General features: G+C 43.6%; 1 protein-coding gene across 3 annotated transcripts; it reads right to left on the reverse strand.

The window, feature by feature from the left end:
• Window positions 1-81: 81 nt before the first annotated feature.
• Clec20a (C-type lectin domain containing 20A) lies at window positions 82-14,154 on the reverse strand. Of its 3 annotated transcripts, none has more exons than XM_040738710.1 (9): window positions 14,074-14,154; window positions 13,569-13,622; window positions 11,486-11,854; window positions 10,254-10,370; window positions 8,891-9,109; window positions 6,721-6,786; window positions 5,711-5,821; window positions 2,043-2,128; window positions 82-607 (listed from the first exon to the last, which is right to left on the reverse strand). In XM_040738710.1, the coding sequence occupies exons 3-9, from the start codon at window positions 11,805-11,807 to the stop codon at window positions 527-529; spliced, it is 1,002 nt and encodes a 333-aa protein (XP_040594644.1). In that variant the 5' UTR covers window positions 11,808-11,854; window positions 13,569-13,622; window positions 14,074-14,154; the 3' UTR covers window positions 82-526. The 3 variants fall into 3 exon arrangements, 2 of the variants coding, with proteins under 2 accessions (XP_040594644.1, XP_040594645.1); XR_005874204.1 differs by having other exon boundaries at window positions 521-607; window positions 5,763-5,821; XM_040738711.1 differs by lacking the exons at window positions 82-607; window positions 2,043-2,128 and adding an exon at window positions 2,663-2,702.
• Between the last annotated feature and the right edge of the window lie 613 nt (window positions 14,155-14,767).

Below are 14,767 nucleotides of genomic sequence, written 5' to 3' on the forward strand. Positions count from 1 at the left end.
TCTGCAGTACTGCTTATATTATCCATGCATCCATGTTGTGTGCTGTCTTCTAGCATCTTCTGGGTACACTGAGACATTACTCTGAAGATATATTTTAGCATTAGGAAATCACGCCTTAAAATTGTACAATTTATAGGTAAATTAGGTGCAGAACAAATAAGTGGCACTGATAACAATTGTGTTATGTTGACTCCTTTAGAAAGAAAGCTTCCTCCAGCTGTCCTAAGCCACTGTGGTCCTCTCAGATTACCCACACAGTTAGTTCTTAGAGTTTTTCCTGTTTGGGTCAGAGGGTGGATCCTTGTTTATCATTCTCAAGGTGTCCTATCTTCAGCTTCTCTATCTTACTCTGTAAAAATCAAGAATGCTGTTCTCACATATCATTTTCTTTTGTGCTACATATAGGTCTGTGCGTCCTGGAATACTTCAGGTTATTTCTAATCTTGGGCTTCTAGGAATTAAAAAAAAAACTAAAGGCTACCCAAAAGACTGCTTAAAAAGGAAAATGAAAATTAGCAGATGTTTGCTATTTTTTGTTCTCTTCAAAACCGATCCATTTCAATGTGAATTCCTCATGACCTAGTACAAACTTCAAGACTTCTTGGATCTGGAATATTAAAAGAGAGAAGTAAGGCTAAAGATAAGTTATGACCCTGTGGCTCACTTAGCTCTAAGTAACTAACATATACACTCTTTATGTACATCCATACCATTGCTTTCTTAGCCTTCCTTCACCTGAGTGCATCTTGTCAATAGCGCCAAAGTACTTAATGGTTCTCAATCTTTACTGAGCATTACACTTTTGTATAAATTTAAACATATACATATTCATGCATATATATGTATACACACATACATACATATATGCACATACACACACACATAGAGAGAGAGAGAGAGAGAGAGAGAGAGAGAGAGAGAGAGAGAGAGATGAATGACTGCCTCCTGAACTCCATTACTCCACATTGCCCTCTGAACAGTATGTGGGGTATCTGTAGCAGTGTCTTTTATCACCGTTTTGAGACTTGAATGAATTAGCTACAGGTCTTTCCTTACTTTATACTTGTAATTTTAAATGCTGTTAAATCCCCATGCATACCTTGTCCTTATCAACTCATTCCTTTTATAACTAGGAAGTCTGTGGCATGCTCATCTCATGAAGTTCTTGGTTTTGTGTTGGTTTTCTTTTCCATAGTGTGAGAGGCCAAACCCACGGCCTCAGATCATCTGCCTTGTGGAACAAATTCATTCTGAGGAAACTAAGCAAGACGTGGGACTTAACCAATATAAACCCAATTTTCTCACTGACTCCAGTTTGATGCATAAGATAGATGCTTCTATTTTACTATTAAAAGTTTCAATCACTATTCCTCCAGAAAGCACATAAAGGCCCAGGCCAGGACCAAAGAAAATACCTCTGACCTTAAGCAATAAACAAAAAGTAGGAAACTCAAAATTGTTTTCTTCCCAAGTCCTTTGTAGCATTTTGGTTTTATTACTTGAAATTTTGCTGAGAAGCTCGTCAAGTGCTGAATTGCATCATTTGCACTTGTTCTTTCAGTAACAAATACATCAGTGTCTCCCAGTTCCCCTCCCTACCATTAGCCAGCATGTACATGAACTTGCAAAACCACACAACACCAAGTGTTCTTTCTAGAAACTTGATTTTGTAAAATTATAAAATGGATTACCTTTGGGCCTTTGAATAAAAGGCAGAGAGCTGCTAAATAAATGCCAATGTGTCTTCTTACCTGTAAAGTTATGATTTAAGATAGATAGATAGATAGATAGATAGATAGATAGATAGATAGATAGATATCTCGGAATGGATGATCTAGAGGCGATTTTAGCCCCTGAGAAACGTTTTCTCGGGCTGTGTTCAGTAATCAGTTTAATTATTATAGTGATAATGCTAATAACAGCTAATATTGACCACCGAGACATCTTCCTGGTTCCAACTTTCTTAATACATTGACTTTGACAGTACTGCTTTGCATTATTGTCATCTGAATTATCACAATTCAAAAGGTTAGACGTCTCACCTCACTCAAAAACTGGTCTTTCATCTCTTCTGGATCCTTTAGTGTTGAGATGGTAAAATCTGCTTTCAAGACTCCAAAGGAGTACTCTGGAAGAGAAAAATGTTTCCTGCTTTAGAAGAATGTCACCCATTGCCATTTGAACTTTCCATTTCTCAGTAGTTAGGGGTACACATTGGGTATCATGGGTGCTACATGGTGATAGAGGATTTCAAAGAGAAAAAGAGGGAAATGCTGAGCCACAATTAAACAGCACCAACCAGTGCCCTCAGAAGAAATGCCTCTGTTTTAGATCAGTATCAGCTCTCTTCCCACAGTGTAGACACCATCTCTTCTCTTCCCTTTTCTTAAACTACAATACAGATGTTCTTGGCCATGCTGGAATTTCACCTTCCCTTAGGCTCTCTTCCCAGAAAACCCCAAAGAAATTCTCTGAATCAATGGATAAAATTCAGTCTGTGCTACATGTCAACCATAATCTGTGGTGATAATTTCTTTATGATCTAGCAAATAAAGCTTACCTGAAGATCAATCAGAGTCCAAAGCTAGTCATACTAGTCAGCCATACAGGCCAGGCAGTGGTGGCACACACCTATAATCCCAGCAGCCACACTGGTTAGCCATAGAAGCTGGGCAGTGGTGGTGCATGCCTTTAATCCAATGCTAGAGAAGAATGTAAAACAGGAGGAAACAGGAATGTAGTATCCAGTCTGCAATCAGCAGTCCTGCTGAGGACAGGATCACCCCTTTTGGTCTGTGCCTTGGTAAAGGTAAGAACTCTACTGTCTAGCTGCTTTGCTTCTCTGATCTTTCAGCCCCCATCCCAATATCTGTCTCTGGGTTTTTATTATTCATGCTACAATAATCATCACAAAAACTACAGCTTCACGGTAGGCCATGTATTTACAGAGCTTTTGACAGTTTACAATGCTCCTTTGCCTAAGTACCTATGAGATAAAGTAGTGTGTACTGAGCCCCCTTTTGAAGATGAGAAAAACTACAAAAGTGAGGACACTTGCTTCCCTCGCCACACTTGCTATAATCACACAGTTTAAACTAGAATCCACATCTTCCTTCCTAACCCATTGCCAACATTTCATGTTATCTTTCCTAAGAAGACCCCCAAGTATCCTGGCCTAGGTGTGACTGTAGATTTTTTTAAGCACTAGGCTGTTAGATGGTGAAGTTAGCAAATAGAAGCATGTAAAAGGAGTTCTTAATTGGTCTAGATAATAAAAGGCCTGAGTCAGATATAGAGGGAAATGCTGAGAGATCAGAGAGAAGGAGCATGCCACAGCACACCTTACCTCCTAAGCATCTCTGCAGAGAAGAGCAATTTCCTATTTGTCCCTGCTTATATCCTGTTACTGCCCAGCTACGTCGCTTCCTGCCTGTCTGTACAGACTTCCAGACCTCTATGGTTAGCTAGTGGCAGTTTCTACCCAGCTATGTCACTTCCTGTCTGTCTGTACAGACCTCTGTGGTTAGCTAGTGGCAAGCTCCCTTCTCTGACCCCCCCAGAAAGGCTTTATTTTTGCAAGAAAGATACTACCACATATCCCCTTTTTATCTAAAAAATTAAAAAAGTTATAACCAATGAGAAAAACTAGAATAAGAACAGTAATTATATACAATACATATATGACGATAAGTACAATGTCTAGTCCATAAGCATATGACAAATTCCAAGAAAACATTCCATCTATCCTTTCTTGATGAGACCAAAGTCTTGTACCTAATTTACTTTCTATTCTAATATGCATATCAAAGTATCTTTTATATCTTTTAAACCTATTACATTTAATACATCTATAGTGAGTTTCTTTACTAATTCTGATAAACAGGGAAAACTAATTATACTATTTAGTCTTCAACTCCCTCAGAGACCCAAAAAGGAAATAATATTAGCTGAGTAAACAGGAAGTATGGCAAGTGACTTCCAAAGAATATGAGAAATGACAGAAACAGCTGGCTGCCTGGACAGTCACCCAAGATTGTTCTGCAACATTGGGGCATCCATCTTTGGCCTATAGGCCTAGCATATCTGACAGACATTTCTATGAACCAGGATAATCTGAAGGACTGGACTGCCTTGTCTTGGCAAGATTTGCAGTCACTCTTTTTGGTTCCTGTTTGTCCAATTTGGGCAGCAAACTGTCAGTTGAGGCAAGGACGCTTTCTTGTCTAGTGGCTTACATTTACCACAGTGAACTCAAACTCCATGTGGAGTTTCTTCGATGCCCATCTTCTTCTCTGACATGGATTGGTGCTGCCAGGAGCAGACATGTCTCATAGTCATAATAAAGGACCTATGCCTATGTTATTAAAACATGTTAAATACCATATTCTGTAATCTCTGAAGTGTTTGAAAATGACCTGTCTTTCTAATATATCAGTTTGTTAAAAACATACCTAAAGTGACTACAAGTTCAATTATTATAGTTGACTAATTACTAAATTACATTTCCTAATCGTCTTATATAGTTGTTGATAATAACTTTCAAAGACTAGAAATTTGTATTACATAGTTAAATGAGCTGTATAAGATACAATACCTAGAATATTACAAACATAGCAAAATTAATCTCAAGTTTGTATCAGTATACAACATTTGTATACAATATACAGAAGTCCAATACAATATAAAATGTTTAAAGCAAGTAGTTGCTTTTTAGGGGTAGATACAATAATCTACCTTTTCATCTCAATATCTCCATATCCTCCCTTTATTCTTTTTCAGAGTGGATTCAGTAATTTACCCTTTTTATCTTATCATATCTGGATTCCTCTTTTTAACAAAAACCTTGAATATAATTCCCTTTGTTCTCCTTTCTTCCTGATAATAAACAGCAATATTTTATAACCAATCCCCTTAAACAATGACATATCCATAACCCAAAGAGTGACCAAAAACCACCCACCCCACCATTTGGGAATGTGGGCGCCATTTTCTTAAAGTTACTTCCTGCTGTCTGTGGGCGATGACATCTATGGTTAGCTAGTGGCAGTTTCTTCTCAGCTACGTCACTTCCTGTGTGTCTGTACAGACCTCCAGACCTCTATGGTTAGCTAATGGCAAGTTGCATTCTCTGACCCCCAGACAGGCTTTATTTGTGCAAGAAGGATTTACAGAATGCAAATGGGAGCCCATATGTATCAAAGATTTAAAAGGTATTAAGGAAGCAGAAGGCCGGGTGGTGGTGGTGCATGCCTGTAGTCCCAGCACTCGGGAGGTAGAGGCAGGCAGATCTCTGTGAGTTCAAGACCAGCCTGGTCTACAAGAGCTAGTTCCAGGACAGCCTCCAAAGCCACAGAGAAACCCTGTCTGGAAAAACAAAAACAAACAAAAAGGAAACAGTAGTTTCTTATCCATGCATTCACCAATGTGAAGCAGTTAGTAAAGTCATGGGCTACAAGAAATAGAATAACTCCAAATGATTGGCTTCAGTTAATCTCAGCTGTTCTAGAAATGAGTCCACAGCTGCAATGGAATTCATATTGGAGAGAGGTCAAAGCTCTGTAACATCAAGACAGAATTAAAGGTTATGAGGCTTCCCAAGATGAAATTCTTGGCGAGGGTCCATATGCAGATGCAAATACTCAAGCTCCATTCTCTGACCCTCAAACAGGATTTATTTGTGCAAGAAAGGTATCACCACAGAAGCAGTTACCTGAATTTGCTACTGGTTTCTCTTTAGACTCTGGGTGCTTAGGTGAGCTTACATGTTGGGCCTGGGTGGCAGTAGCTGCTTCTCCTCTCTGTGTGCCATCCTTCATGGTAGCTGCAGTTACAGGGAAGGAAGAATAAAGGAGTTACTGTAAATGTAGCCAGAAGTCAAGGGGTCTGATACTGGTGACTGGTTGTGAGCCAGAAGACAGGCAAAGGCAGCTGTGCTGTGCAGTTGCTTGTTCCTGCCAGTCTTTCTTTCACTTGCCCCCAGGCTCTTATCCCCCATCTCTGGAGTTGCCATACCACTATTGAGAAAGTGCTTCAGCATCAGGCTGTGTGAGGCTTGAACAACAGCATGAAGTTCAGCCTCAGTTCCAGTTTATTTTCTTTCAGTAGCATTTAGCCCAGGAAACCCAGTGCTCTGATATTACCAGGTGAGCTGCGCAACCCCTCTCCATGGTATCCAGAGCAGCCTTGACATCTCCATCAAGGCAGTACCCCAAACCAGGCTTAACTTCTGGGCATACAATAGGCACTCAGCCAGAGACTAGGAGTCCTCAGTTGCTGTCCCCTTCAGTCCCCAAGTCTTGTGTTTCTCCTTTTTCTACAATTGCCCCACCTACAAATATGGATATAACCATATTATTTAGAGGTCTGCTACTATAAATTAAGAAAAATGTCTCAGCCCTAGAAAACAACATCAACAATTTGCTAGAGAATAGCTTTCACGGGTTCAATTCTGGTATTACAGTCTACAGTATTGCTCATGTCTGTTCTTCCCACATTCTCATTATTACTGCCTTTGAATCTTTGTCAGACCTTTGTTAGGTGAAGAAATAAATTTTAAAATGAGACTTAAGTTCATTTTTAAAGTTGTATTTATTTCTGTGGTTTTGTGAACAAAACTGCGTTCTTTCAATGTGTTGGTGTTTCTTGACTAGTGTCACTGATGACTAATGTAGAGCTAGTCTTCCTGTCCCTCCTCACTTCAGACTGCCCCCGCTTACTCACCTGGGCTCTTCTCTCTTGATGGGCCGCCTTCTCCACCAGCCCTCTCCTCCAAGGGCGTATACATCTCTTTAATAGGTGAAGAGATTGGAAGACTCAGAAATACAGAAGCAGGGGAATGACGGTAAGCACAGTTTTATAAATTTCCTCCAGATCACTTTTAAACCTTTACTTGATGTTTCTCTCACTGTTGAGACTGTTACACATTTACTGAATTCTGCTGTATGTTTTCTTTTAGCATCCTAATGCAATGGCCCCGTGTCACTGTGACCATCTCTAGTAACTACAGATCTGAACATTTGCTAATTTTCCTAAACTCTGTGGCAGCTCTGTTGACTGCAGGTTCAAGTCCTTCAGAATTTGGCCGCAGTCCCTCATCCCTGTTACGCCTTCCTGCAAAAAAAAACCACATCAGACCACTTGGCAATCCCTGCCAAACAATACTGTGACAGGTCTATCTTGACCCATGCTGTTCTTTCAGCAAGGAAGAACTTCCGAATTTTGCTGCCATGATACTGATTACGCCTTTGTCCAGAAAAGGAGTTGCTTTCTGCTCTTGGTTCATGCTTCACACGCTCACAAGCTGTCCCAATTGTCTGTATCTGTCTCTAGGATTGCCTTTGTCTATAAGCAGGAGGCAAGTCCTGCTTACCCTGGTTGAGATACACAGTATCCACAGTTCAAGGCAGGTACTCAAAAGGGGGTAGTTGCATAGTCAGGGCTCAAAGCAAGAAGAAAAGGAAGTACAAACAGCCCCTATCTGGGAGAATCTGCAATACTCACAATTCATAGATGATCATCTGTGATCATGTGTAATGACATGAGAATGAGCCTTGCATATCTACTAAGTCAGGACACTAAATGTCACTAGTGAGTTGAGATTAAGATGGTAGTAATTGTGTTTACCATCTGCCAGAACCAGGAATTGAGAGGTACCATATCACACTGATGTGTTCTTGGTTTTAGAAATGAGAAAAAGGATTCAATGGGGTTAAAGTTATGGAGACAGATGTAGTTCATTCATTTCTTCAATCCCAGCAGTTTGGAGGTTGAGACAGGAAGATTGCAGTGAGTTGGAGGCCATCCTGAAATATAAAGTGAAACCTGATCTCAAAAGAAAGAGAAGGGGAGACAAGAGCTAGGGAAGGGAGGGAGGGAAAAATGGTTGTCTAAGTTGTGCACAGTAAATTACAGAGCCAACATCCTAATCTTGACTGACAGACTTCAGCTCTTAAAGGTGCATTCTCCTAAATCTTCCTGCCCTACTCCATCTCTGTCCTACCTGGTCAAGGGAGGATGGGCTTATGAGCTGATGCAGATCAGACAGACTTCCCTGGGGAGATGCTTACAGTGCTTCCCTGCCTAGCCATGTGACTTCTACCCTCAGCTCTAACATTTGGACTAAAGGGTCTGGCTCCTGATGCTCCAGAGGAACGTGCAGGCAGGGGCGCTCTGTCCCAGGGAAGCATATGAGCACCTGTAGTAGTAACTTCCTGGTTGGCTCCCAGCTGTCTCGGTGCTGGCAAACTGACTCCAGGCTGCAGAAGCATGGGGCCCACCTCCTTGGATCTCAGATCTCTAAGGCTCCCTGAGACAGATGCCTCCATAGCTCATTCTTTGGTATCTGCAAAGCCCCTCAGAGCCTCTAAGCTGTAAGGCTAAGCTAAATGAGAAGAACTCAGAGGATATTGCCAACATGGGAAAAGATGAAATATTATGGGTGGAGCTGAGGCAGAGCCTCGTGGCTACCTTCCTCTGAGTTTCAGGGATCCCTGGTGCATAGGTTCAGCAATACCGTTGGCAATAATAACTTGGGGGGCCCAGGGCATTTCCTGGTTAACTGACCACTCCCATGAGACACAGAACCAGTATGGCTAGTGTCAAAGAGTGCAAGATCCAAAGGTAAGCATTGAATAATTGCCATGCCATGGCCCTTCCCGAAGAACTGTCTGGGGATACAAAATCCAAGGATATGGTTCTGGCAGTGACCGGTGATGTTATGGACTTTTCCAGAACTAAGTTACTTCCCAAGGTCTAAGGACAAACTCAGAGAAGTTAGCAGTAGTGTTCTGGGCCCGTCTTCCAGACCAAACTGCTTCCTGGGTGCTCAGGGTCCAAAGACAGCCTCTAAGCAGTGACCAGTGGGCTGTGAGCCCTTCTCAAACCAGGGTACCTCCTGAAGGTGCTGATGTCACCAGAGGACTTAGTGAAACCGTCCCTTGAGGTTGGAGAGCTGTGAGGCCCATGGTGGTGGGAACAGGGGTAGTGGTATCACAGATGCCGAAACCACAGGCGTCGGAGCTGCCCCCAATCGCTTCATGACTCACTTGCTGCCGGATCCAGGTTGCTGAAACCAGCGTTTGCAAGGCATTTTGGGGGCCAGTTCTGGTCCCTGTGGCAAAAGACAAGACTTATGTGGGGGTTACTGGGCACAGGACCTTTTTTACAGCCCTAGCTACAGATCGGGAACTTCTAGTAACCCCTGTGGGGCAGGTCAGAGAGAAGATCATAGCTTCGGGCGCTGATTGTCTGTCACACCTGGGTATTTGCCCAGTGAAATCACAGTTGACCAGAGGGCCTTCTGAACCCATTTGGGCCAGCCCACGTAAGCAGTGGGCCTGGGACAACTGGGTGGATGGATACCTTAACAGGGAAGCAGAAGGAAGTTTCTCCACCCAGATCTTAACCAAGAGGATCCACGCCTCCACCAGCTCCCCAGTGATGGCATCTCCACACAAGCACCCTGCAGTTCCTCTTTGCAGCCATCTCCTACCCAGCCACCTGATGACCTCATCCTTCTTACTTCACTCCAACAAAAATTCTTCTGCTATTACAGCGACTGGATGGCTCCTGATCTCTGTGTCTGTCCCCATCATGCCTCAGACTATACTAAATACCAGCCTTTACCTGGCTGATTATGAGCTCCATCAGAATGAACCCTGCCTTTGCTCGGGGATTTTCTTGATGTATCTGTCCCCATTGTTGGGTCTTGGTCAACTGCCTTAACTTATAACCACATCACAAAACCCCAACAGTTCATGCCCCTCCTCCAGCAGAGGAGATGCTCTCAGAAGGGACTGATGAATCTCCATTGTTTTGCTTCCTTTCTCTGGGTGCTGAACCTCCAAAGCTTCTCTGGTGACTGTTTCCCAAGATCACCACACAGCCATTCCTCTCTTTGTGTCCCAAGACGTTAGTTCTTCATGTGAGAGACTGCACAGCCTCTCTTGGGCCTCCTGGCCCTAGAGCTTCAAGGTCAGAAGGCCACAAAGAAGGATGTTTGTGGTAAACCTATTCCTCATTTCCCTACCCTTGGCTAGTCAAGCAGTATGAGGAAGAGGAGAAGAGAGCCTCATTGGTGTAAGTAGTAATTGTTTGCCACACATTGGCATGCCTCATCTCTGTCTACTCACTAGCACTTCTGGGAAGGCCATTCACATGGGCCCCACCCTGGGTTACTGTGTATAGATCAACCATTTTCTCTAGTTTCTGGGACCCAGAAGGCCTAGATATAGCCAAGAACAGACTCAGAATACCTGTGTTTGGCCTAGAGGTTGTCCTTGTAGTAACTTCTGAGGGGTGAGTCACTTTGGGGGAGGAAGTATCAGTGAGTAGAGGCATCTCTGCTAACTTCCGATGGCCAATGGAGGGGTCTGTGAGAAAACAATGCGTGTAAGCATGCCAACCCTGTGAGCAGTCACAACAGATCCTGCCAGTCAGCCTCTGTCATAGTGAACAAGCTAGGGGGGCCCAGTTACTGCACACGGTGTACAAATCACTGAGATAGGTCCTCTCACCTTTAATCTTCACAACACCTCATTAAGGAATACTTATTGGTTTTGCAGATAGGAGCCAAGATTGTCTTCAAATCCAAAACAAAAGAAATGGCCACAAATAGGCAAATCCACAAGACATAAAGTCTATTTTGGTTGCCAGGGGAAAAGTAGGACATGGCTGAGTAAGGACTTCTGAGGGTGATGAAAATGTCATTAAATTGAACAAGCATGCAAATGTTAAAAACCACTGAATTTTTAATCCCAGCACTTGGGAGGCAGAGGCAGGCGGATCGCTGTGAGTTCGAGGCTGGGCTGGACCGACAGCCTCCAAAACAATACAGAGAAACCCTGTCTCGTAAAACCAAAAAAAAAAAAAAAAAAACCCACTGAATTGTCTCCATTAAAAGGTTGTCTTAAGGTATGTGGATTCTCTCTCAATAAAAGTACACCTGAAGGAGGGAGGCTGGAAGCAAAAGGCAAGATGGGAGGCCTGTCACTAAGGAGGAACATTATACACAAGATCCTTCATTCACAGTGACCACAGCTGCTATGAGCGGGCACTTGCTCTATGTCAAGATCTCCACTGTTGTTTAGCCTTCAGCCTCCCTGTGGAGTGGATGTACTCAGTCTCAATTTGTAAAGTATGTTTCCCAGATGAGGAAACGAGAATAATTCTGCCTGTCTTCTAGGAAGTGGGAAAGTCTGTCTGACTCTACAGCACAGGCGCCTGGGTATTTGTCTGATCACCAATTGTGGTTGCTGATTGCTAATGTAGTAAGGCTGGATGGGGTTTTCTCCACCCTCTGAAGATCCCCAGGACTTAGGTACTGCAACTCCATCATAAAGTTGTTTTTTTTTTAGTCTCAAATAAAAAGCCTGTTGTAAAATTCTTTTACCCTCAAAGCCTCCAAGTACACGCTTAGACTAGCTCAAGTATCCCCACTGTCAAAACCTCAGTTTAACCTCGATGAGCCAAGTGGGCTCTCACATACCCCAGAAACAGATAAAAGGTTTCAGCTCATGGCAAAATAGTGTATAAATCTGAGGTGGGGCATTCGAAAAGATACGGAGTCCTGCACATAGTCCTTGACCAAACACGGGTATTTTCTGAAGCCATTCGGGGATGCTGGAACCCAAGTTGCTAGACCAGGTCAGATTGTTGGTCTTCACATTGAAGTAGAGGCCAATCCAGGCGTCGACATCATTTGTGATATAATGGAGGGTTTCTATGCCCTCCTTGTCAGTCACTTTCTGCAAATCAGCCAGGTCTGTATAGTGGTTGCGACAGTAGATCAGAGCTGAGAGCCATGACATGGTTTGTTTAATCCGAATGAAGGTCTGTTCACCAATCTTGACCTCAGCTGGAAGCAGAGAATACAGAGACCACAGGCCTTAGATGCAGGGTGTCTGCCATCTCAACCTTCATTGCCTAAAGAACTGGTTTGACTCTGGATCCTCAGGTTTTAGCTTTGGTCTAAACCACCATTTTGTAAGGAAACTACCAAGTTGTAGAATGAGTGAGATATCGTAACAACAGCTGGTATGGAGGGATCCAGCTAAATTATTTTACAAGTTAAATTTAAATTTTAATTGTTTAATCTGTCCAATAAGAGTAATAATAGCTAAGTTCAGAATTACATAAAACCACTCATTAGCACTTAATAAAATGGTAGACATTATTTAGGAAATGGTAGTAGATCATTCCTATGATGGAAGTAAGACAGTCTTGGTTTAGAGTTAGCCTCATTTGTAATTCAACAGAGAGAGAGAGAGAGAGAGAGAGAGAGAGAGAGAGAGAGAGAGAGAGAGAGAGAGAGAGAGAGAGATCTTAGGAGCCAACCACATCAGCTCAGGTCTGGTGGGCAGGAAGCAGAGCAGGCTGTGCCCAGCAGATTTGCTACTCCTCATGAGCTCAGACAAATAAAAATGACTGCCTCTCTGCTCCAGGCTGAATTGTTTCAGGTCCCAGAAGCAACCCCTACCCCACCAGAGGCCACTTCAAGCCCATGCCTCTCTGACTCCTAGCAAGGGAAGTTTGGGGAAGGATGTGAGACTCTGGCTCTGCCTGCAGTGGTTCTGGAGAGGTTTGGATAAAGAAAAGACTATTTGCAGACTCTGGAGTCATATCCTCCTATTCAAACACAAGCCCCTCCCTACTCTCTGGCATGCACCTGCTCATCTCAGCTCATTAAGACATGCCTGTTTCCCTAGCTAAATGGAGTTTTCATATGTAATTATTGTGTGTATGTGCACTTGTGCATGACACAGCACACACATGAAGGTCAGAAGATAACCTGCAGAAATCAGTCCTCTCCTTTCACTATGTGTGTCTCAGGGATTGAACTCAGGTCATCAGGCTTGAGAGAAAATACCTTAACCCACTGGCTGAGTCATCTCACCAACCCCAAAACTAATCTTTTAAATTGTCTATATTATGCCCCTAGCACGTGCCAGCCTTGGCCTATGCCACGTCTTGATGTTCACCATCACCCTGAAAAGTAGCTATTATTAATCTCGTTTCATAGCTTAGGTAAAAGAGGTTGAAAGTCCACCCCACGGTTGATAGTCTCAGTGCCTTTGCCATTTCGTTCTATATTGCACAATACACGGAGAATGAACCCTAAACATAGATGGATTGACTATTCCTTTTCTCATAGAATTTTTCTATATCAGATGAGAAGAAACTTTCCTCTTAAACACCAGCACAGTGTTGTCCAAGTGGCAGGAATCTTGAGAGAAATATCCCTCTCTAGACGAGGACAAGGACCTTAGTTGTGAAGATGTCCAACCCACTCATCCCACAAACCCTGACTCCCAGAGGAAGACTTAGGTGGCAGGGTTGCAACTGGTTACACCCTGCTGTGACACCTGGAGCTTGTCACCTTCCCCTCTGTGCTCTTCAGGCATTGCTGTCATCAGTCTGGGTATCCCAAGTCCAAACATCAAGTTAGGTGGGAGAGGGGGAAGCAGAGAGGCCCATACTGATCCATATCCTGTGTGCTGGTCCAGGGAGATGACTCCAAGGCAAAGTAAGTCAAGATCCCAGAAAAGGGAAGATAGAGCCACGTATCTTACCTTCCTTTGGAAGAGTGGTCAGTTCTTCAAGAGGGGACACCAAGGAGACAAGGTCTGTAAAACAGAAGCAGACTTCAAATTATGGGATAGAGTGAGAACTACCCAGGAGCCACCAGGTTGGAGCCAGAAGAAGCTGAGTCCTATGGTGAGCTGGCCATTCCATATTTATTCAGTAAATATAGATTAAGCACCTATTGTATACCTGGTGTTACTCCCTAGGAGAGTGGTAGAAATACACAATCTGAGTCTTTGCTTTTGAGGAGAAGATGAGAAGGAACCACCTAGTCCCAACAGAGTGAGGACAATGGCACACCATCCAACTGAGGAAAAGAGCTGCATGAATTGGGGAACAGAAATTAGTCAATACACCATGGCTAGAGATAGGGCTGAGCAATGAGGCCAACGAGACCAGTCAGGGCATGATTGTCTAGGAAAAGAATGGTATTCCGAGTGCTTTGAAGGGCGTATATTGTAAGGAAGTTATCCAATGTCTGTTAAAACTCACTGTTCAGACAACAGATGGTAGCGGCCACAGAGCAGACCTATGGAAGTGAGTGGGAATTTGGCCCATACACTCACAATGGACCTGCAGAACTGGGGAGAACTGAGTGATGTCAGAATGTGTTGTAGCTGAGTTCTAAGACAATGAAGGAAGCAGGAGGAAATCCATCGTGTGATTTTTGCAGGCATTCCTAGTGGGCCCACTGGCCAGTCCTGGAAATCTTGCGTTCCCTTGGAACCTAGAGTTAAAACCAAAGGCCATTGTGGGCTTCTATTTCAGGGCAAGCATGGTGTGGCTGTGGCTTAGGGAAATGGCAGATTGACCTCCATGCCTGTATCTGGGCTATCAGGGTGGCATAGAATTGTGCTGAGCCTTGGCTGGCCAAGAAAGGCAGAAGCTGGCCAGGGAACCGCAGTCCTGTTCACAACCACGCCTCCATGTGACCTCTCAGCACCAACAAGGCAAAGATGAGGGCAATGGTAGTAGTGGTGTGCTCCAAGGGGCAGATAGCACAGGTGGAACACAAAGATGGGGTGTTCCCCAGCAGCCAGCACCACGCTGCACTGATGGCAGATCCCCAGCAACAATGCCTGGAGTTGGTCCTGTCCACCACTTAGGAAGAACAACAGGTCTCATAGGGGTGAATGTTCTACTCTCTGCCACCCCCAGTAAGACAATAGACTGTACCCTGTGCTTC

The sequence above is a fragment of the Mesocricetus auratus genome, unplaced genomic scaffold (assembly GCF_017639785.1).
Source record: "Mesocricetus auratus isolate SY011 unplaced genomic scaffold, BCM_Maur_2.0 Super-Scaffold_100676, whole genome shotgun sequence".
NCBI classification, from domain to species: Eukaryota; Metazoa; Chordata; class Mammalia; order Rodentia; family Cricetidae; genus Mesocricetus; species Mesocricetus auratus.